The 23,298-nt window shown below is 39.5% G+C and overlaps 1 protein-coding gene across 4 annotated transcripts in view; it reads left to right on the forward strand.

Moving 5' to 3' along the window:
- coq8aa (coenzyme Q8A, genome duplicate a) overlaps positions 1-23,298 on the forward strand; it is a 50,554-nt gene that overhangs the window by 11,202 nt on the left and 16,054 nt on the right. For 2 of the 4 annotated variants that reach the window (XM_041805025.1, XM_041805027.1), the window contains 13 exons: positions 63-204; positions 296-362; positions 7,424-7,498; positions 9,276-9,404; positions 11,765-11,850; positions 12,025-12,165; positions 13,524-13,605; positions 13,857-13,950; positions 15,173-15,314; positions 15,638-15,745; positions 15,848-15,913; positions 16,320-16,406; positions 17,450-19,262. In XM_041805025.1, the coding sequence (XP_041660959.1) occupies positions 63-204; positions 296-362; positions 7,424-7,498; positions 9,276-9,404; positions 11,765-11,850; positions 12,025-12,165; positions 13,524-13,605; positions 13,857-13,950; positions 15,173-15,314; positions 15,638-15,745; positions 15,848-15,913; positions 16,320-16,406; positions 17,450-17,746 (1,516 nt within the window). In that variant the 3' untranslated portion in view covers positions 17,747-19,262. Of the gene's footprint in view, positions 1-62; positions 205-295; positions 363-7,423; positions 7,499-9,275; positions 9,405-11,764; positions 11,851-12,024; positions 12,166-13,523; positions 13,606-13,856; positions 13,951-15,172; positions 15,315-15,637; positions 15,746-15,847; positions 15,914-16,319; positions 16,407-17,449; positions 19,263-23,298 lie in introns of those variants that run through there. The other 2 variants (XM_041805026.1, XM_041805028.1) reach the window with 2 other exon arrangements.

Here is a 23,298-nt window from a genome sequence, read left to right on the forward strand (position 1 = left end):
GGAGCATCAAAGTTTTGCTTTCATTGTGACAGACATCTCATTGGATGTCATCATCTCTACAGGCATTTATGGGGACAGCTGTATAGTCAGCATCAGCTCAGGAGCTACCATCAGGACCCGTCCACAGTCGGCGGGCTGACAGCCGAAGACATTGAAAAAGCAAGACAGAGCAAAAGGACTGAGGTCAAACCGCACAAACAGATGGTATTACCTGCTTCTTAAACATAAACAGACACTGACATGAACATTTACCTTTCTGTGCACTCTTTAAGAGAGCTGTTTCTCTCTTCTTCAGCTCAGTGAGAGAGCCAGAGAGAGGAAAGTGCCAGTGACACGGCTCAGCAGACTAGCCAACTTTGGAGGTAAATAACCTAACTCCTTGTAATCCAGCCTCAATTTTAGCTAATTTAATATCTGTTTCTGTGGATATATTCATTTTAGGTAGTGCAGTCAACAACAAAAGGATTGAATGATCTTCAGTCATGTTTAAATAGAAAATGAGTCTTAGTGGATTTATTCCCAAGTTAATATTTTTGTATAGAAACTGCAAAAGAAAACCTCTCTTTGTGTATTAGCAATGCACTGCCATACGGCTGTTAAAAAATAGACACAAAATTGAGCTGCTAAAGTTCAAATCTAAGCATCTAAATCTCAAAGCTAACTGAACATACAGTCCCACCCCCTCAATAAGCCGGGGTCACAGGGTTCAGAGCAGCCGGCGTTCTTATGTCAGTGCCTGACCTCCTCAGAGTCTGAGCAGTCACCGACCTCAACCAAGACCCCCTGAATGCCCATTCGATCTATGCTGACATAGGCTAATAAACACAAACAGGACAGATAATTGAAAAGAACGAGAGCAACCTTGCAGACAGGAATGTAGCCCATGTGAGCATCAGACCACAGAGTTGCTCTTCTTCTACACTTCTGAAAATGAGGTCAAGTGTATGAAGCATGGCTTGTTAGCGGTCCTTTGTTGCTGTCCAGATAAAAACACTCCTAGTTATTTTAGTGCTAAACCTCTTGGCTGTGATATGTTAAAATATAAATGCTATGGTCAGACACTGTACGATGAAGCTCCTACAAAGGCACATTAGGGCCACTGTAAAAAACAAGCAAGATCTGTTAGTAAAAAAAAAAAAAAAAACTCTAAATTTTATAGTTTATTATTTCATAAATTTTTAAGAAAAATAACTGTTTGAACATGTGCAAATGTTTGAAAAACAAATCAAAATGAGGTTACAAAGTAAATTTGTACTTGATAAATCGAAGATTTCAAGTTTGATGTTTACTTCTGAGTAGCCCCAGCTTACAGGAATTTGTCTTCTTAGTTCAGGTGTTAATGATAATCTGATTATTTTGGGCTAAAACCACAAGTATTTCCTTTTTACACCATCTCAGTAAATAATACAGTTTGATCAGGCTTTCAACTGCAGTACTGATGCAAGTCAAACTGCTTCATCTGTTATGATTTTCTTACATGCAAAAGGCTATTTTCAACCATATAATCTTAAAATTTTAAGTTTTTGTTCTAGTGAATTAAGGACTTTAAGCACATAGTTGAGTTTTTTACTTGTAAATGTACAGCTTTTTTTAAACTAAACATTTGGACTTTTCTGGTACTTATATATTTACAGCTACAGTCTCAAAAATGTCTCTTTTTTTGTTGGAAATTAAAGGATCCTTTTATTTTTATATTTTTTGAAGGAACCTAATACGCACTTGCAAGGACTTGAGGAATATAAAGTTACTTAAATAGACAACAAAACTTCAAATGGTAAAAAAAAACAATGGAAAAAAATGCCACAGGAATGTCTTATCTCAAGAGCATTAAAACATAAATTACAAAATAAACCTGACTTTCCCCCAGTCAGTTGTTTGATCAGTCAGTCAATGAGCTCTCATTGGACAGAGAGATCTTGTTGCTTGTACAGTCGCAGGAAGAAGCAAGAGAGGGAGGAAGAGAGTACTGGGCAATCAAGTAGAGAGAGGAAGTGCCAAAAGTTCCTAAAAAAGTGGTAAAATATAGAAAAAAACAGCTGTTGTTTTCTGATTGTTTTACAGCAGTAGCACTTTAAAGAACTTAGAAACACTACAACACAAACATGCAGGAAGGTACCAGCAATGTGTTTGACAGTAATGGAAGGCATTCTCTGTGTGTCTCTGACAGAAATAAGACGAAGAAGAGAGAGTCACTAGCTACTTTCACACTACCTCTCTTTTCTGTGTCTGTTACACCTTTGTTCCACAACGCAGTTCTGTATGAAAGCGACCGTTCCGCAATGGGGGGTTGATCTCACCCCACCTCTGATCCAGATCGAGAGGTAGTATCAGAGCCGTAACAGACTTTTCCGCAACGAGTGTGAAAGGACATCACAGCATTCTGCAACGGCGAGTGTGCGCTGCTATCTCCATAAACGGGAGATTTAAAAACCAGCGAGGTTTAATTGAGTGGCATTTCATCTGAAAAAACAACAGCGGGATAAAAACAAAGAATAATGTGGATTAGCTTTAGAGACTGCGAGGTGACAAAGCTGATCACACTCTGTACAGGAGAGGAAAGAGCAGACACATCTCTGCTCACAGCAGCATCTGAAAAGTTCCATGATGTGTTCAAGTGTGCTCGATACTCTGAAGTTTCCGACCTACGACATAAATACGTGCACTGTGACACTGCTTAAAGTCGGACTTCCAACTCAGAAACATGGAGGAAAAAAGTCTGTTGGATCTTATCGATCAAAATGAATGTTCATGTCATTTTCATTTAGAAAATACAAAGTTTTGAACTGAGAAGTCCAGAGTTTCGAGTTTCATTGAAAGCAGCAGCTCAAGCAGCGGCTGCCATCTGATTACGAGACGCTGGGGTGTGTGTGTAAGCTGGGGCGTGTGCAGCTCTGTTACACCTTTGTTTGAATTGCTCGTTGCGGAACAGAGATGGGCATTCATTTTCGCCTTTATTACGGAATCTCTGTGAAAAAATGGCTGGTGATGCCTCCTGGTCTCTAAAAGCGTTCTTTCATCCCAACCCGTTGACTTATTTTCAGTTCACCTCATTAGATCTTCAGGGCAAAAAGTGTAGTTTTTTAGTAGAGCAGAGCAAAGGGAAGTGGGAACTACGGTTACCATCAGCCCTTGCATACCCATCATCATTTGTGCTCCACTCACTGGCTTGATCTAACAGCTGGAAATCGGTGTATACTACGAGTGGCGATGGAGAATCAGTCTATGAGGAGACCCAGGAGACAGAAGTTTTATTGATTGTGCAGGCTCAAGCGAATTTTAAATCTGACGTGTGGAAGCATTTTGATTACCTGGTGTCAAGAAATGAGATTTTCTTTATATAAATGCATATTTTTGAAACTGAAATAAATACTGTACCGTGGACTTAATACAGAGGTTTTACTGTACTGACTAGATTTTGATACTGTTACTTCCTTACTCAGTATGCAAAGATGGTACGTCTTATCTGTCTGTTGTATATCTACAGGATATTTTTCAGTGATAAGGCTTAAACATTCATACCAGCCTAGATAAAAGCTCACTAGTATCTTCATGTATAGTTTAACATGACAAATAAGAGAATCTTATCTAATCTTCTGAATCAGCAGCTTGTAAATATCTTTCAGTCTAATGATAGATAAGTAAACAAGTGGCTGAAAGTTGGACAGAAGAGCAAGAATGCAGGGCGAGGGCAAACATTAACTGTGTGGAGAAATGAGCCCATGACAGTGTCAGATGAGTCAAACAGTACAGTTTTAGCTGTGGATTCTGACAAACAAATACAAATTTGAAAGGGGCGATGACATTATAAAGGAAAGGCTAAGGCTTTAGAAAAACTGCCAGGAGACAGGCAGGCACAGCAGAGTTCATTCAGCGTGTTGACAGTGGTAACATGTAGAAGGTGTGATGGATGAGATGGGTGGAAGAATGTGGCCTTAACCTGTCCTTCACTCTCATGTATCAACATGACAACGTGATAGGAAGTTATTCAGTGTGTTTTTTTTTAATTTACCTTGTCCTTATTTGGATAAAGCCCTGGAGATGTAGCACAAAGCAACCCACTTACAACCACAACATGAACATGTGGTCAGTATTAGAATAAAAGATGTTTAATTAACCACTTAAAGTGGGGGTACATTATACAGATTCCATGGAGTTTGCAGGCAACAGCAGCTATAGTAATGTCACTTGCTGTTGCCATGCACATCCTCATGTTGGAAGTTTTGCATAGTTGCATTAAGGAATGGGAGTCTATTTTTGCATTTGCCTTGTCCTAAATAGCTCATGAAAGAGCGCAGAAGTGGTGAACAACACCAGAGTGCATAAACAAGTGTCAATCTCAGATGACTGACACACACGTGTGCTTGTTCTGGAAAAAAATGTGTCACTCATGCTGCAGGAAACGCTGATCCCTCTTTAGCTGAGAGTTGCACACATTGCTCACTCACAGATCTGTAGTGGCATCATGCTGTCTCATTAGCCGCCCTGGGTTTATGTCCAAGTTTAACCCAACATTTTAGAGCCCAGTAAATCATGAAGATTAAAACAGTATGATGGCAGACCTTCTTAAAGTGAAAGACGAGAAAACGCTGCCTCAGGTTATACGAGGATATGTACGAGGTTTACAGCTCAACACATTTCTCAGGAAGTGTTTTGCACATCTTCACTCTCTCTGGTCCAATGTGTCTCCCACAACAGAAGCGATGACATGTTTTCGAAGAACACTCAAATGTTCAACCTGCATGCAAGACACCGAAAGCAGACTCTGTCCCGATTGTGCATCCACGGCTGGATGTCAGATTTGTCGCTTCAGAAACCGCTGACTTGGTGATTATGTAATGCAGAGTTATGTAAGGCAGGGACACGGCTTGGAGGAACTCGCTCAAAAATAGACCCTGCCTCGTGCAGATTTGATTTTTCTTTCATTGTCCTCAAAAAGATAATTTGAAGTTCTCTGTGTGGTTAAAGTGCTGCTTTACTGCAATGTTATTGCGTATTTTTGTGTCGCCTAAAGAACTGACGTGCACATATTTTGTTTGTCTTTATGAGAACTGTATGTTCTGCTGTGTGTGGTATTTTGATGGGAATACCATACTTCAGAGGGCACAGATGGCTTCATATTGTCGGTTTGTTTATAGAAATGCATGCACACAGGTGAAATGGACTGACAGCTTCATAAAGAAGGTGACTTTGAAGTATCTGACGGTCAGTACACAGACTGACTTACAGAAGGATGTTTGTAACAGCACCACTGCCTGACTGTGCCGGTGTGTCTCACGGCTGGCATGGGTGTCTGTTTGTATATCTGTTAAACATCTTCAACAATGTGAGTCATCCAGATTCAACCTGAATTCTGGATTTATGGACTTAAATATTAATTTGCAAGACCTTTACTATTCATGGCAGTGTTTCACACAAATAATTTTATATATTCAGGTGATTAAACATGTATCTGAATGAACCTACTTATGAATATCATGTTAGATTTTTACATAGTTTGTTCTACTAAATGCTCCTTGGCAAAATATTACACACTTGAAAAAGTCTTGAGCTGAACTTTTAGAACATAAGAAATGTCTTACAAAGTTCTTTTTTACTATTAAGACCATCCACTTCTACTTTTTTATTTGCACCATGAGCAGTTAGCTGTCCATCTAGACAGGAAAATGATAAATACAGAGCCATATTTACCTTGTTGTAGCAAATATTTACGTCCACAGCAGCAGAATATGTTTGAAATCCGTTTCTTGATGAATCAGATGAAGGCCACAAGCTAAAATGCATCTGTTTAAGAAAGTTGTTCCCCGAACTTGTACCCTTTATGAAGCTTTCTGTTTCCACACGGTTCAGGTAAAGGTAAACACAATACGAAAGCACTTCCAGTTTGTGCTTTTCAAAGTAAAAGTCCACTTTAGCATTTCTTTAGAGAAATTCCCTTCATATTTACATACTGCTTTTTATTTTGAAAAGCTCCCAGCACGCTTACATAATACACTGAAGCCAGTCACTTGTAGGGAGTTTTATTGAGGTAAAAGTTGGGGGGGGAAGACAGAGCTTTGACAGCAAGGAGACAAAACCAACATGTAGCAAACTCATACCTGGTATGAAAGCTGTTATGGCAGCAACAGCTGCAAGCAGAAAAAACATCTGAAAAATGGTTACTGCATAGCAACATCAAAGAGTGCTGCAGCACTTTGACGTCACACTACCAGGGCAGACCAAAACATGGCGTCCTCCTGGTGAGTTTATAAGCTCAAATTACTCAAAATGCAGATATCTGGGATATTTAGTGAGTTTTTTTTAGTTCAGTATACATTGAAAGATACAAATATCTATCCAACTAGATGAACTTCTCTGATCATGCAGGGTTCCTTTTAAGTTTGCTGCTTAATTCTCTTGTACTACAGTCGTTTATTCCAAAGTTTCACCTCTGCTGAGTTAGCTTGCCTCTGACCAATCAAACCGCTTGATGTTGCCCGTGGTAAATAATTTTTGAGGCAGAAGTAACAGTGGAACACAAAACTCCTCCTGTCTATTTCACTTATCAGTATGATTAAAATCTTTCTCATATAATTATTTGTCTCTAGCCAGTGCTAATTTGTTGCTTTTCTTTAATATGATATCATGCTGCCTAGTGAAAGATTGAGCCTCGAAGCATGCAACCCAACACATGTCAAATAATGTGAATGAACCAAATGCACAAAGCCGACAGTTGGAACTGTTTACAATGAAACTAGAGTCTACTCAAGTGATGAGTTAATCAGCAAGTCTCCTCTTACCTCAGACATATGGCTAATCGCTGCTCTAGGTCAGTCGACTCTGCCCAGTCCCATGTTGCAAACATGTGAGCCTCTCCTTGCAGCTGACCTTTGGTGGGCCCTTATAATCATTATTATGATTTTCATAATTATTTATTTAATAATGAATGAAAAGTTTGCTAATCCTCTCCAACAGAAATGGTTGAAGAGAGGGAGCAACACTGGACAAAGTCATGACACACAGAGCTATAACAGCACTGACTGGGCCACTGTGCATCGACCATGAGGAAAAAGACACAAAAACCTGATTTTATCTGATGTTCTCATTTATCTGAATTTAAAGGTGGATGGTGCAAATGGCACTGCAGACTCCTGCTGCATGATTGTTTTTCAGAATGTACATAATTTTTCTGTAAAATGGTGTTCTCTGATGAGTATAGACAGGCGCATCAAAATTGGCCTCTGAGTTATTCACTCTTTTGTTCTGTTCTTTGAGTCACCCTTGTGTGCAAAGCCTTTAGATTCAAAGATGATGGTGCAGTGCCTCATGCTAAATATGAGCCTTCTAAAGCTGTTGCTATGATTATTTTATGCTAATATTGTGCAGAACTGCGGTGCTTTAGGACTGTACTGATGAGTATTTTTGTGTTTCTGCTTGTTTCCACCAGGTCTAGCCGTGGGTTTGAGTATTGGAGCTCTTGCTGAAGTTGCCAAGAAGACCATCAGACACAATGGTGTGGAAGGTATCCCATACTAACAACTAATTTACTAAAATCATTTTGTATTTGTGCAAAAAACAGGGTATTAATCATCTAATAAAGAACTCACTGATTGTTTTGTTCATGTAGGGCAGCTTTGTTTGTTACTGTTTGTCTTTGGTTCATGGTAAAATCAAACAGGGATTTTGCAATCGTGTTCCTGTTAAGTAAACCCTTATTGAAAGCTGACATCAGTGTCAGTACCCAGCCTTCATGCATGTTATTACATGCCACACTCTTTTTGTTTGACAACAGAGGAAAATTAAGCTGCCTCCCTTCCTTGTAAAATGACATTCCTGCTCTGCACAGTGAGTCCTGTAATCTCAAAACGAGCTAATCTGAAACGGCATGCAGCTATACATCTGTGGCATTTGTGGGTCTGTTTATGTATGTGAGTTAATCCCAGCAGGGACGCTCTTAACACACTTGTAAGTGTGTGTGTGGGTAGAGTAAATCTCTATTAAAGCCTCTGAGGGCAGCTCCAGTCTCTGAGATGCTCCACCTGATGACCTACTGACATAAAAACACACGTGTGCTGGGGCACAGACACAAAACTGATGATTAAAACAGTGATTAAGATTTTTATCAATGCCAAGAGCTTAAAACACAAAAGTTTACATTGTTACTGCAACATGAAGATGAAACTTGAACAGTGACTAAACCTTATAACCACTTTTTACTGTAGAAACCAGCTTTTTATGGATATTTCATAGCATTGTTTGAGTCCAAGTTTCAACATTTATGTGAAAAGTATTTGAATTCTACATTAAATGTTAGAAATATGCATAGCTACTGCCCTCTACAGGTTGATCCTCAGTTTTTCTGTTGACTGACGTTGAGGCAAGTATATGGTGCCAATTTTTATCACTGCAGAGCTTAATAGTTAGCATCCACTTTTTACATCAATGCTAGCTCTAGTACTAGCAGCTGGTAGCCAGATTTTGCTATTTCCCCATCAGGTAGCTCATAGAAGATCTAACTTGGAAGGTCATGACAATATAGCTTAAGAAAATCTGTTAAAGCAGCCCTTCCATGACTTTCTAAAGGAATTTTTTTGAAATCCCAAGGTGGATGCACCTCAGCTGAAACACTGAGCTTTAATTACAAGTATCTATCATATATAGTCACTTGTAAGACTGTATTAACCTTGCAAAGCAGTTGGATACACCCGTTTCCTTGTTTTTCACTGGCGAATCTATCTTGCAAAGCTCCCATCTGAACCGTTTGGGCCCAGTTAGAAAGTAACAGGACCAATCAGCAACAAGGGGCAGTACTTTCAGGCGCAGCAGAGTCGTGACTTTAACAAGCCGCAGCAAGAGCTGGTGCAGTAATGGAGGGAGAGATTAGCATGGATGCCACTAAAGCACCAGTTTTATCAGAACTTGACAACATTTCTTCGTTAAAAGAAGAACGAGAACAGCAGTGAGTTGTTTTCTTTTCAAAAATGACAAAAGTCGAGGACTTACATGTCTATAGTCGCTATGTTTCGTGTTATTCCTCAGTAGCTGCGTACACGCAGCTCAATAGGAGCTATGTCACATGTTTTGTTGCTCTGATTGGCCCATAGAGATGTGACAGACAGAACATTCATCCAATCACTCTCTGAGTTTTTTTCAAAGCCTCTGCCTTTTCTCAAACGTTTCCCATTGAAGCTATAACTATTTATAATAATAATAACTATTTATATAGCACTTTTATAAACAAGGGTATACAAAGTATTTGTGCATATAACCATAATTCCTTATGTTTTGTGATTTTGCAGGTGATAACAAGAAAGGTGTTCTGGACTCCAGCCCCTTCCTGTCTGAAGCCAACGCTGAACGCATTGTCAGAACTTTGTGTAAAGTCAGAGGAGCTGCATTAAAACTGGGACAGATGCTCAGCATTCAAGGTGTGTGACTCTGAAATGTACATGCATACATCCATCAAATGAAAAGAAGCTTTGGGTCTGGAGAGAATAGGTAGGGATAAAAGAAGACGAATGAGACATAGCACTGAAGTAAGAAAAATGCAAAGCAGGAGTTAGAAGAATGGAGTATAAATTGGTAGAGGAACAGTTAGGCTAATGCCTTAAAACTTGCTGTAGGCTGAGAAGAAGAATACAAAAGTGTGGTGATGTCAATGGAGGACAGGCTTAATGCAGTTATTGCAAGCAACGGATTTGCAACAAAATATTAAGTCTTACTCACTTTAATTTACTTTACGTCTATCTGTACTAGTACTTTTGCTCAGCAAAAATGTGGTGTTTCAATACAAATAATATCTTCTAAGTTACGTATCAGATCCAGATGTAAATACCTGGAAATTAAAGCTGAAATGTGGATCTTTTGTCTCGTATTCACCTTTTGTTGCCAAACCAAAATGTTTTCAGTCTAAAGCAAGATAAAAGAATTGGCTTCACAGTTTCAGTCATTTTGGAGGAGAGTGTATGCAGTGGCTATATCCTTATGTTTCTTTTCATAAGCTGTGGAGGTCAAAGTTCACCATCTGTGTTAAGAATATATTTCTTCATAGTTATTTTTGAAGGTCTAATTTTACCTCACAGGAAAACTTGGAACCGAGACAACTGCTAGCAAGGAGATTTGGCACAGAAACCTGTTTATTTTTAAGCAGTGACTGCCAGGAGTCCAGTTTACATCAACTAATACTGTGCCAGCATGCTGCAGTCATGTACTGCTGGTGAACTAGCACACTGGGGATTTTATTGAATGCTTTATCAGTTGCACAACTGACAATGACATGCCGCAAAAATGTATGCAAGCTGGCATAGAGCTAGCATTATCTTAGAAAAAAATATTTTTTTGTTGTTGCATTTTGCACGTATACACCAGAAAGAGAGAAATTAAAACAACAGCAGCAAACATCCTAATCCAGAGCTGGTCAGTGAGGTCACAGCAGGTCAAGTCATGGCAGTAAACACGTTATTTTTGTTTATCACAATCAAACCTGCTGCCTGACCTTGCCTGGTGACCTTTGTCCTTTGGCATTCGCATCATGAGTGCAGGACATGCCTGGGTAATCTACACAAACTTTGAAGTGTAAATGTTATTAGCCACAAAATCAGCAGTTAGATAAAAAGGACATTTGGCTGTCTGTTGTTTGCTAAACAGGTTCCTGCACAGCAGGTTGACCTTATGTGCATGTGTTTGCTTATTTGTAGAGCTGGCACAGCTTCACCACTATCTCTATTTTGGTGACAGGTCAGTAAATCATGGACTAAAAGGCTGGAGAAGTTTTCTATAGCTGCACACACAAATGTCAGCACTATTTCCGTAGAGAGGGAGATTTATCGTCTTATAGAATTAAAGGTAACTGAGACCACTGGAACATAAGCAGAGTACAGTATATCTGCAGGACAATAAACACCTCAGTGATCTTTACCAGCAGCTGACATTTAGCTGTCAGGGCAGGAACATAGATATGACAGGATGATTGTATGTTTAACTATTGTTCTCTTTGGTTCCAGCCCAGAATAGTTTAGTCTTTAGGGGTTTGAAACTATTTCTGGACTTTTAGAACAACTTCTACAAATACGATTCTTATATCATCTCTGTCAGCAAAACCATCCTTGTAACTGTAAGAGTGTGTGATAGCTTTATGGTCATTATACAACAGGAAGTACAAGTAATAAACAAGTAATCCAATTAGACAATAGACCTTACATGAGCTCAGATGTTGATTTTAACAGCAATGGGACTTTTAACTCTTTGTATCTCCACCTCAGATGTTATACATTTCATTATAGATGTACGAGCATTGCATTATGAAGGATTGTTTTCAAGGCCTTTGCGGTACAGATCGACATACATAAAAAAACAGCTCTTAAATGCAACTGTGACACATACAGTACATAGAGCACCAAAAATGCAGGCTTGTGTTTGCAGGCAACAATGCAGTGAAATTGTCTACTATGTGTTGGTTGAGCCCAATTAATGATTAATTACACAAAAATACTATCTTTATGTAGCATCTAACTGTTTACGGTTAAATGTTGCTTTTAAAACTTTTGTATAAAACAATATTACACTCAACATGATTAAAGGAGTGCTGATATTCAGACCAACAGCACAGCCTTGTGTCCTGATTGCACTGTGCTGTTATTCAATACATAGGCACTCCCTCTTTTGTGTTATTTTTGATTCTAGCATGGATTAAAGTGATTACTCTCAACTTCAGACTGATATTTTTGTTCTGCCAACTGACTTCTGTTTCTATCAAGTTTAGACAGTTTTGGTGCGTTGTGTTTTTCAGACGATGCGTTCATCAACCCGCAACTCGCCAAGATCTTTGAGCGTGTCAGACAGAGCGCTGACTTCATGCCAATCAAACAGATGACAGTAAGAGACTTTTCTTTATCTTACTTTATTTATTAAAATGTTCTGACAGTTACACTTGATGTGAGCTTTTATCAAGTTTGTTTATGCTTAAAAAAAACCACTGCATATCAGTTACTAAATATTGACATTGTTAAAAGGTTTTTGCCAAGCTGACAAAACTCTTTCCGACTGTAGAAAGCATTAAACAGTGACCTGGGTCCAAACTGGAGAGATAAGTTGGAGTCGTTTGAGGAGCGTCCATTTGCAGCAGCCTCCATTGGTCAAGTTCACCTGGCCAGGATGAAGGATGGCAGGGAGGTGGCCATGAAAATACAGGTACACTGTGAACATGTGTGTTGACAGCGTACATTCTCATGTTATCAAGTTAAACACTGACTGTATAGCGTCTCACATGTGTTTGTCCCCTCTATTTCTGCCTCTCTGCCTTAAACATTGAAGATACACTATATGGACAAAAGTATTTGGCCACACATGTTAATTATTTACTTCAGGTGTTTCTATCAGACCTGTTGCCACAGGTGTGTATAAAATTAAACACCTAGCCATGCAGTCTCCATTTGCGAATATTAATAATATATTGTTGTACTACATGTGTCATTCTTAAGAGCTTAGTGATTTTTAGTGCTACAGTGATGGATGCCACCTGTGCAATAAGAAGGTCTGTGAAATTTCATCCCTGCTGAATTAGAAAGTGGAAGCTTTTAGAAACAATAGCAACTTGGCCACGAAGCAGAAGACCATGTCACAGAGCGGGGTCAACGACTGCTAAGGTGCATGGTGTGCTAAAATCGCCGACACCCTGCTGATTTCATAGAGCAGGAGCTTCATGGTGTTGGTTTTGATGGCTGAGCAAGTCCATCTAAGCCTCACACCACCAAGTCCAATGTCAAGTGTCAGATGGAGTGGTGTAAATTACACTGGCGCTGGACTGTTTTCAGGTATGGGCTAGGCTCCTTATCTCCAGTGAATCTTAATGCTTTAGCATGCAAACATTTTGGACAATTCTATCCTTTAAACTTTGTGGCAACAGTTTGGGGAAGGCCCTTTTCTGTTCTAACATGACTGTGACCCAGTGCACAAAGCAAGGACTATAAAGACATAGTTTCATGAGTTAAATGTGGAAGAACTTGATTGGACTGCACAAAACACTGACCACAATCCCATCGAGAACCTTTGAGATAAACTGGAATGGAGATCGCAAGACAGGTCTTCTCCTCCGACATCAGTGACTGCCCTTATAAATGCTCTACAGAATGACTAGGCACAAAATACCACACAAACACTCCAAAATCTTGTGTAAAGCCTTTGAAGAAGAGTTGAAGCTGTTATAGCTGCAGAAGGAGAGGCAATTCCATTTAAAAGTACATGTATTTGAATACAGTGGCATTACAGATCTTGTAGATGTAATGGTCTGGTGGCTACATACTTTTGTCCGTATAGTGTACATGCTGTCCAAATTTTTAAGGCTATGTCTGTAATAAATAAACCTAACATTAGTTACATTATACACTAGTAAAATATTTAAAATAAGTAATGTGATTACTCACAAACATGACATAAAGGCATTACAGCATCATCAAAGTAAGCAAAGATGCTCTGTTTCCCCCCTTATTTTATGCAAAATGAATGCTTTTACATTTTTCTTGCTCTGTGCCTTTTTTTTTTCTCTTCAGTACCCCGGTGTAGCTCAGAGTATCAACAGTGATGTCAACAACTTGATGACAGTGCTGAATATGAGCAATGCCTTGCCTGAAGGTACACACTCAGAAACTCTCTGTCATGCAAACACGAGCATGTCTACCATGAAATTCATACACAAACACAGGCTGGGTTACACAAAACTTCACTTTATCTTCATGTTTTTTTTCATGTGCAACATTTTACACTGCTCTGATTTTCTTCCCTTTGCCTCTATAGTAACTAGCTCTATAGATATGATTTTATTGGCCTGTGAAAGCTTGTCTGACATTCCCTTCATGTTTGATGATGTCTTTGTTTTCTTTTAGGTCTGTTTCCAGAACACCTGATAGATGTGATGAGAAAAGAGCTGGCACTAGAGTGTGATTACATCAGAGAGGCTCAGTGTGCAAAGAAGTTCAGGTGAGCTGTTTGTTAAGTAGAACAATACCTTGTTTAACCTTTAAATCGTACTGTCAACAGTGCACAAGTCACATTGCAGGATGCAGGATGTCGAGCATATGCCTTGAAAAGCTGCTTCTTTTTGTCACTTGATGCAAAATACAAAATTAATAGTTGCTTTCTTCATGACAAATCTACTCTGAAAGCCTATGTTTTGTTATTGGTGCAGAACTATACCTGCAGCCCATGCACAGTGAATTGTTGTGAGAAGAAACATTTCCCTCCACCTGTCCTTTGCACTTCCTGTTGTCTCAACTTTTCATTGCAGGTGTCAGAGCCACTGTCAGGGCTAAAACCAATGTGTGTTCAATGTTGGATAGATTTTTTTTTTCTGTTTGCATAAAAAGTAGCCCTAAAAGTCCAAATGACACTATGGTTGTGTGATTGATATTAGGATTGCTTATATTTACTGAAAGCACTGCAGTTATGTGGTCTAAATTTCCATATTTTTTTTCATATCGCAGTTCCTTTATCCTCACTGTTATCCTCACTGTTCACTTACTAAGTAAACCTTTTCAGCTGCTCATTGATGCAAACACATGGCAGAAACCAATGCATTTAGGCATGTACAGTGCTTAACAAATTTATTAGCTGTTTATTAGACCACCACCCAAAGTAAGGTTTATGCCACAGCTGCCCTAAAAAGTGAATTCAGTTTGAAATTCCTCATTCCTGTTCAAAATGGTAAAACGTGGAGAGCTCACTGAAAATGAAAGAATCAGTTAAAGCACTTCATGATGCTGGATGGTCTCTGAGACACGTGGTCTAATAAAGTTGTTAAGCACTGTACATGTAGACAAAAACAAGGCAATGAAGTTCAAACAGAGCATCAGAATGGGGAAGAGAGCTGATTTTCAGATTAGGACATAATTATAAGCCCCCTTATAAAATTTCACTTTTTTAGAGTATTCCCAAGTGCTGTTAAACAGAGCAAAGAATTTTTATCACAGCTTTTCCAAACATCTTAGTTATATTTTAGATACTAGTGTTATTTTACTTTGCACACAGAAACATAAATAACCTCACAAAAACCAAAAACTACTGGGGTCTAAGTTATTAGCCCCCCTGATGAGTCAGATCTGTTGCCTGCTAAGTAAATAAAGATGTCACCCACAATTAGAACAACAAGCATATTTTATTGGTTTGTAATGTGTCTTTGTGTCTATTCATGTGTCTCACCCAGGGAGCTTCTAAAGGACCACCCGTTCTTCTATGTCCCAGAGGTGATAGAGGAGCTGAGCAGCAGCCACGTCCTGACCACAGAGCTGGTCTCTGGGTTTCCTCTGGACCAGGCTGAGAGCCTCACACAGGAACTGAAGAATGAGGTACAGCAGACAGACCATACTGGTTGAAGATGGATAGCTGAATTTTTAGTTTGTTTGTCTAGGAGGGAAACACTATTGAATGTGTTGAGATGGACTTTTGTATCTGTTTGAGAACTAACTCATGTCGCTCACATGTCGCTAGTGGCAGAGTAGTAAACTGTTTCTTCCCCACCTGTTCACCTTTCAGAGCTTTGCCTTGCCTTTTCCTCCCCATACACAAGTGTCTGCTTTCCTTGACAAAAAGAAATGCACCAATTCAAATAACATGGCTTGAATTACAGCATTTTACAAAAGCATGTCTTGTATTTGTCTTTGGTTCTCAGATCTGTCATAACATCCTGGTATTATGCCTCAGAGAGCTGTTTGAGTTCAGGTACATGCAGACTGATCCAAACTGGTCCAACTTCTTCTATGATCCACAGACACACAGGGTGAGTCTGTCTGCTGGCTGTACATTTCTTTAAATATTTCTTCTATGATCTATGTCATTGACAGTGCTAAAGAGCTCATCTCTTGATTTGTTGTCTCTCTAGGTGGCGCTGTTGGACTTTGGAGCCACAAGGGGTTTTGACCAGAGTTTCACAGACCTCTATATCGAGGTGAGAGCAGTCAGCCTTGTCCTTCTTGGAGGTTATTTTGGGGCTTTTTCGCCTTTAATGATAAGGCAGCTGAAGAAAGACAGGAATTGTGAGGGAAAGTGGGTTATATGTGCTTTTAAGGGCTGAAGGAGAGAATCAGACCTTCCAGAACACAGCCCAAGTATATGCTAACATATCCCTATTTTCCTATTATCCTTTCTTTTTACAGTTGTATACCTTTATTTTTTTACTCTGGGGTTTAACTTGAATTTAGGCTGTGTAAAAAATGCTTGAACGTGATTAATGTTTGCATCATGTGAAGTCATAACCTGAATTTATTGTCTTGATGTTTTAAAATATCTCTGAGATACAGAGGAACATTTGAGGTGATAGCAGTGGTAACATTTCTGACCACTTGTGGTTGTAGATCATTCGCTCAGCTGCAGAGGGCGACAGAGAAGGAGTCCTGAAAAAATCCATTGAGATGAAGTTTCTCACTGGCTATGAGTCCAAGGTAATCTCTCTTTATCTGATTGTTTGTCCATCCCACACCATGGCTGTTGCCAGGTTTATGTCATACTAAACTGGGATCTAGTGATGGTAAAAAGTCCTCTGCTTGTTGTTGTTAGTAGAAAACTGTCTGCCAACATAATGATTAAAACATTAGTCAAATCACACATAATTGATGTGAGAGGATATCATTGTCTGCTTCAACAGAATCAGTAACGTTTTAATTTTCCTGTTCTAAAATGCATTTTGTAAGTCAACTTTTAAATCCAAATCATCTATAAAAAGCTCAGGTATGATTTACCAGTTGTATTAATGAACATGTATAACTACATCAGTTGATATATAGGAAGGCACATTTCAGTTGTGTATTATATGGATGTAGAGAGGGACAAGAGTCCTGAATTTTCCAATGACAAAGTTAGCTTGAGTCTTCCATGTATTTCTTGTGTATTAGCTAGTACAGTGTTTCTGCTTACCTGCACAGCTGATGAGGTGTACAGGTGTTTATGGGTCTGAGTAGTTTTTGTGTGCAAAAAGTTAGTGTAAAACAAATTTTTTTTTTAAAGTTAAGTTTTAATTGGGTCTTCAGTGTACTGTCTGTGCACAAGCAAGAAACTCATCCTAGGCAGTGACAGTCAAACAGCACCATAAGAGCTTTACCCAATATGGAACCTTTTTGCAGGTTACTTCACATTGCATATCCATCTCAGCGCAGGACTCTTGAGAGTAATTGACCTTTTTGTCAGAAAAGTTGTTCATTGAGTTAGCATGTACAATCCATATCAGTCAATGGTATGACCCGTCTTTCATCAGTTTTTGTTGTACATGTAGCCATGAAGGAGAGAAGCAGCTTTGGGGGTAATTTGAGGTTGAGATGCTTTGACTGTAAAGCTTGCATGTTTAATTTAGTTTTACACAAATGTAAAGTTCATATTAATCTAAACTGTTGTTGTGCAGTTATGTGATTGTTAAAGTGACCTCTTTTACTGTGAAGGAGGACAAAGCTGATATTCAGTATGCCATGTGTTTCTACATCTCTGCTCCCAGGCAATGATCAATGCTCATGTGGAAGCAGTTATGATCCTCGGTGAGGCCTTTGCTTCCACAGACACCTTTGAATTCGGCTCCCAGTCCACCACAGAGAGGATCCACAACCTGATCCCAGTGATGCTCAAACACCGACTCACCCCGCCTCCTGAGGAGACGTACTCACTACACCGTAAGATGGGTGGCTCTTTCCTCATCTGCTCCCGGCTGAACGCGAAGCTGCAGTGTAAGGACATGTTCCAGACGGCCTATCAGAAGTACTGGGAAGGCCGCACGCCACCATCATCCTCAGCCTAAGTCTGATGTATCAGGTAGTTTGACGGAAAGATTGTGGGGCCAACGGCAAAGTGCATGTCAGAGGTGTGGAGACAGAACCTCAGAGGCTATGGTACCAGATTTTACCCATTTTTGGCAAGCCAGCACATGACATTTTTAAGGACTCTTGCAAATATTCACAATCATCTTTGGAGTAAGAGCAGCAACATGGCATCTGGAGTACTGTATGGCCAAACTCTGTGTATGACCATGACAGAACAGACAGAGATGGGATGAGAGAGACAGACAGCCTTGTGTTAAAAAAGAAAAGGTGATCTATGAATGTAAAAAGGTTGAAATGTTATCTCTTCTCTCACACTTTCAATGGGACTTCTAGATTTGCTTCACATGTTTTGTATTGCTGTGTTTTTTATTGAGCTTTTCTGAAACTACACACCTGTTACAGCCCAGTTTGAATAAGTCAGAAATTGCAATTAACTCATAACAACAACCCACAGTCAGAAAATAATACAGTTGTTACTAAACACAGGCTGTAAGAGGCACTTTATCGACAAGAGACCAATGTGTAGGTCACAAATGTGTCTGTTACTATTGCTTTTCAGGTAAATTTAAAATGCATAGATATGGAAAATTAAGTTAAATATGGTAGTTTTTGTTTGGATAAAAATTTGAGTCAAGATGTTGCAGGGAAATCAGAAAGTTTTCGGAAGAGGTGACCACCCAAAATTCACCTTTTTAAACACAAATTGTCATTTTTGTAGTTTAATTTTATTTAAATCATCCAAACTCCATTCGCTGTTTAAAGCTCTGCTGTTTATGGGGTGAAACCTATGAGCAGGGTGTTTTCTCAAATCATCAATCTGCTTCTAAAGACTGTTAACATGACAATCAAGATCTGCATTTGTGTAATGTTTCTGCTGTAGGTGATCAAGCCTCAAATCAGTCAGACAGAGCTCAGGAGTTCATCCAAAAATCTCAACAATAGGCCTCAGAAAAAGATCCTTCAGACATTTTTCAGGGGCAATTTTTAATCACCAAAGCATCATTTTTTAGAAGGGGATTATGAATAATGTTGAAATGAGACCTAAGAAGATGAGGTCAGACAGCCCACATCAACACTAGCCCCTTATCTTACCCATGAGTGTTAATGAACGACAGTGATGGAAAAAGCTTGTCCTGAAATTGCACAAGCTCAGCTTGTGGGCTCACCTTGCTTCCACATGTCTGCCATTTCTCCACGCCTCCTCGAGTGTGAAATCCTCCGTCACCTGGCTGGTGTGCATCTGTGAAAAGTTGTCACTGCTCTGCTGTGTGAATACAGATATACTGGTGTCTGGTGTGAAGCTGAAAAACCAAGGAAAAAATAAATAAAAACGAGGTGCCTGTAGTTACCAGTGGGACATTTTTAGCTAAAAAAGTTAACTTTATACTTCATATCAAGATTTGTTGAGAAGATGGTTTAAATTTTCTAACTGAACTGCGTTCTTTACTAAAATATGTGAAGAAGATGTATGAAAAGAGTAAATATTCAACCTTGTCATTGGGCTCCTTGTGGTTTTGTTTGTGATTTGTAATCTTTTAAAGGTCTGCAGCTCTCCAGTAAAACAAATGTCTGCTGCTGAAAACAGATAAAGTTGAATCTATTGTATACCTTGGATTTTGTTATGCATTGTTTTCAGTGTGTTTATTTAAAAGATATACACTTCTTCTATTCAGTTAGGCACCAAACTCTGAGCTGTGCCAAAGAATCACAGCCATGCTGATATTCAGTACATCGTCATTCCTTCTCCTGTGATAGGGCTTTGTGGCTATAGTAGCCTCCAGAGATTTTAGTGAGTATTGCCCCTTTACAAAGACTCGTTAGTCTTTTGGCAGGGATGCTAGGCTATACAGCATAGAAGATGGGTACAGTTTCACCACATGATTTTTTTGGTAGGTTTGGGGTAAAAGTGGTCCAAAAACAAATTTGGATCAATTGTATGCTCTGTCAAACAGCGAAGGAGGAATCGTTTTACTTTCACCCAGAAGACCTTTGCGTTTGGCTCTATTTTGTAATGCAAGCTTTGGCTACAGGCTCTCGGCCTCAGTGTATCTGATCAGTTGTTTGGGTCTGAAGGCTTCGTCAGCAAAACCAACAAAAAACTTGTCATTTTAGCTAAGTTTTCCATTTCAGCAGCTGGTACAATGTTTTAATAAAGGAAACCTGCCATGCTGCTGTAGCTTGTCCAGTTACCAGCCCTCCAAAGAATAAAGCAACAGCCATAAACCTTCCATTCAGCTCTTCTGGTCAGAGTTGGTTTCTCTAATTTATCTCAAGAAAGTTGAAGGGGATCTGTAAAAGGGAACTCTGGATGGGGAGTGATGCAGACTGCAGGCGTCTGTGAGCTGCTATCCTCTGATCAGAAATGTCCTGAAGGCCCATTTGTGACAGCTTTCCATTATTGTGGGCATGGGCTCACAGTTTCCACACCCACACCACCAGGTAACTTGTCTCTCATTCTTGCAGCTGAGTCTCCAAGCCGCAGATCAAAACAGTCGGTCCAACATGTCTTTGGCCCAGATCATGGTCCGAGGTTTACATGTCATTTAGGTTCTGATCAAACTGGAAAGTCTGAGAGTCTGGATTAAACAGTGTAGTTGTAAACGCACCATTAAACCATCCCTGTCAAAAGTCCCCTCCTTGCTATGAAATGGCTTTTGTCCCATCAGAATATTCAGTTTGAGCTAACGGCTGTGTAAGACGTTGAAAACAGCGTTTACTAGAGAAAAAGAGAAAATACATTAGGGAGAGTTAGAGGGAGAGTTTGTCTTCCTTATTAAGTAATTTTTTGGCGAGTGCTGTAGACGCTGGCAGAGAGCCTGGGAAATGAAGAAACATACTTGAAGTAAAGTGCAGACTAATTACCCTTGGCCATATTCATACAGGGAAAAAAGGCGTCTGTAGTGTGATACTTCCTAAACTCTTAATTGTTGTCTTATCGTGGAAACTTTTGTTTGTCCAAACGTCTTTCTGAACATGTAGCCTGTTGTAATTCATGTCAGTGTCCAGCAGGTGGTGGTGGTGTGTTTCACCCCAGTGATGTACAAGTCATGTCAAACCAAACAAACCCCAATCCTGCTATCAGCATAATAACGGAGCTAAATGAGCCTCAGTCCAGCTAGTGCAATCACTTGAAACTCATTTAGCTGTATTTACTGTGAGATGCTTAATGATACTGTATTAGTCACTAGACCTTAGACCTGCTCACAGAGCTGGGAGAAATTATGGTGATGAATGACTGCACAGAGCAGCAATGGTCATTAGGTGAAAGCAATCTCACATTTGATATGTGGATGGATATGTTCAGGCCAAACTGGTTCATATTACCTTAGAATTAAATACACTCCAGGGTAAAATTAAGATTAGACAAAGCAGCCAATTAAAGTAAACAGCCATGTTTATGTTCCTGCCAAGTATCCACATCATGTAACAGGCTACTTTGTACTGCAAGGATTTTGAAGTTTAAGAGGGCATAAGCATGCCTAGAGATTCATACAACGTCATTAATTCCTTCCAAATACCATCTGCTGTTTTCCCAGAGGATGTTTTCATAAACTGTAATCCAGGGACAACATTTGTCTCCTTAACAGAAACGCAAAAGAGGCCACAGAATATTTAAACCATGATGCCAGCAACCACCATGTTTTTTTTTCTTCTTAAAGAAGTGCATAACAGCAAGTGTTTTCTAACTAAGCTTTCTGCTGTGTTACATCTTAGTGAATGAATGTGTTTTGACATTGCATCTTGCAGAGCTGAGATGGAAAAACTCACCTCTGGTTGTGTTTACATAATGGAGGCGACAGTGGGAGTGTTAGGGGGGAAGTTGTGCTCCTGGTTGTGTGTCCAGGGAGAGAAAGCAGTGACAAATCCTTATTTGGTGAGAGAGGAGAGACAAGTCTGGATGGAGGGTTTTAAGATACTGTCACAAACAATTTTCTTGAGTGTTGTTATTTCCTTGACACCAACATCCCTATGAAGATAATTAGAAAGATATGCTTGTCTTCATTTCTGCATTCTGGTGACTTTTATACACCAATTGCTGGATTACCTTACTGCTGCTATCTTAGCTAGCCAAGCAGTATAATGAATCAGTTCTCTCTCCATCTCTCTCTCCATCTCTCTCTCTCTCTCTCTATTAAACACCAATATCAGCTAAAAGCTCATTCTCCTGAGACTTGAAAACCTCTCTGTTGCTAGGTTGTTACTAAGGGTCAGACTGTTGGAGTAGTAAGACAGAGGAGTCCACTTATGTGACTAATAATTGCCTCATAATTGTTAGTCAGGCCCCATGTACAGTACCATGATTTCAACATTAGATGACAATAATAAAAGGCAGGTTTTAGATGATGACTTTATTTACTAATGGAGAAAATCAACCCCAAACTGACCTGGCCCTATGTTAAAAAAAAAAAAAAAAAAAAGGAAAGAAAAAAGAAATTGTCCCCTTGTTAAATCACAAATTAACTGTGATTGAACATATTTTTGGAAAGCTGAGCTTGATTTCACTAGCCACACCCAGGCCTGATTACCGGCAGACCTTTTGAATCACTTAAATAGAACCTGTCTGACAAAGTGAAGTAGGCTAAAAGATTTCAAAAAGCAACACATCTTGGCGCCATCTTAAGAACAGATGAGAAACAAAGTAACTGACATCAATCAGTCTGGAAAGGGTTACAAAGCCATTTCTATGGCTTTGGGACTCCAGACAACCACAGGGAGAGCCATCATCCACAAATGGAGAAAACTTGGAACTGTGGGGAACCTTCCCAGGACTTGCCAGCCTGCCAAAATAACTCCAAGAGCGCATTAATGACTCATCCAAGCAGTCATAAAAGAACCCAGAACAACATCTTAAGACCTGCAGGACTCACTTGACTCATTTAACGTCAGTGTTCATGACTCAACAGTAAGAAAGAGACTGGGCAAAAATGGCATAGATGGGAGAGATCCAGGTCAAAACCTCTGCTGACCAAAAAGAACACAAAGGCTCGTTTCATATTTGCCAAAAAACATTTTGATGAGTACCAAGACTTTTGGGAAAATATCCTGTGGACTGATGGGACAAAGGTTTAACTTTTTGGAATGTGTGCATCCTGTTACATCATGAGTAAAATTAATGTCATAAAAAGAACATCATTCCAACAGTCAAACATGGTGGTGGTGGCAGTGTGATGATCTGGGGCTTCTGCTGCTTCAGGACCTGGACCACTTGCTGTAATTGCAGGAGCCGTGAATTCTGCTTTCTTCCAGAGAATCCCAAAGGAGAATGTTTGGCCATTATTTTGTTACGGCCCGACAAACCAGCAAGTCCTCCTCTGAATGGCTTGAAAAAACAAAATGAAGGTTTTGGAGTGCCCAAGTCAAAGTCTGTACTTAAATCTAATTGAAATTTTGTGGCATGACCTTAACCAGACCCTTCATGTGTGAAAGCCCTCCAGGGCAGCTGAATCAAAACAATTCTGCAAAAAAAGAGTGGGATAAAATTTCCAAGACAGTCTGACTGCAAACCGTAAAAAATAAATAAATAAATAAA

The sequence above is a fragment of the Cheilinus undulatus genome, linkage group 14 (genome assembly GCF_018320785.1).
Source record: "Cheilinus undulatus linkage group 14, ASM1832078v1, whole genome shotgun sequence".
NCBI lineage: Eukaryota > Metazoa > Chordata > Actinopteri > Labriformes > Labridae > Cheilinus > Cheilinus undulatus.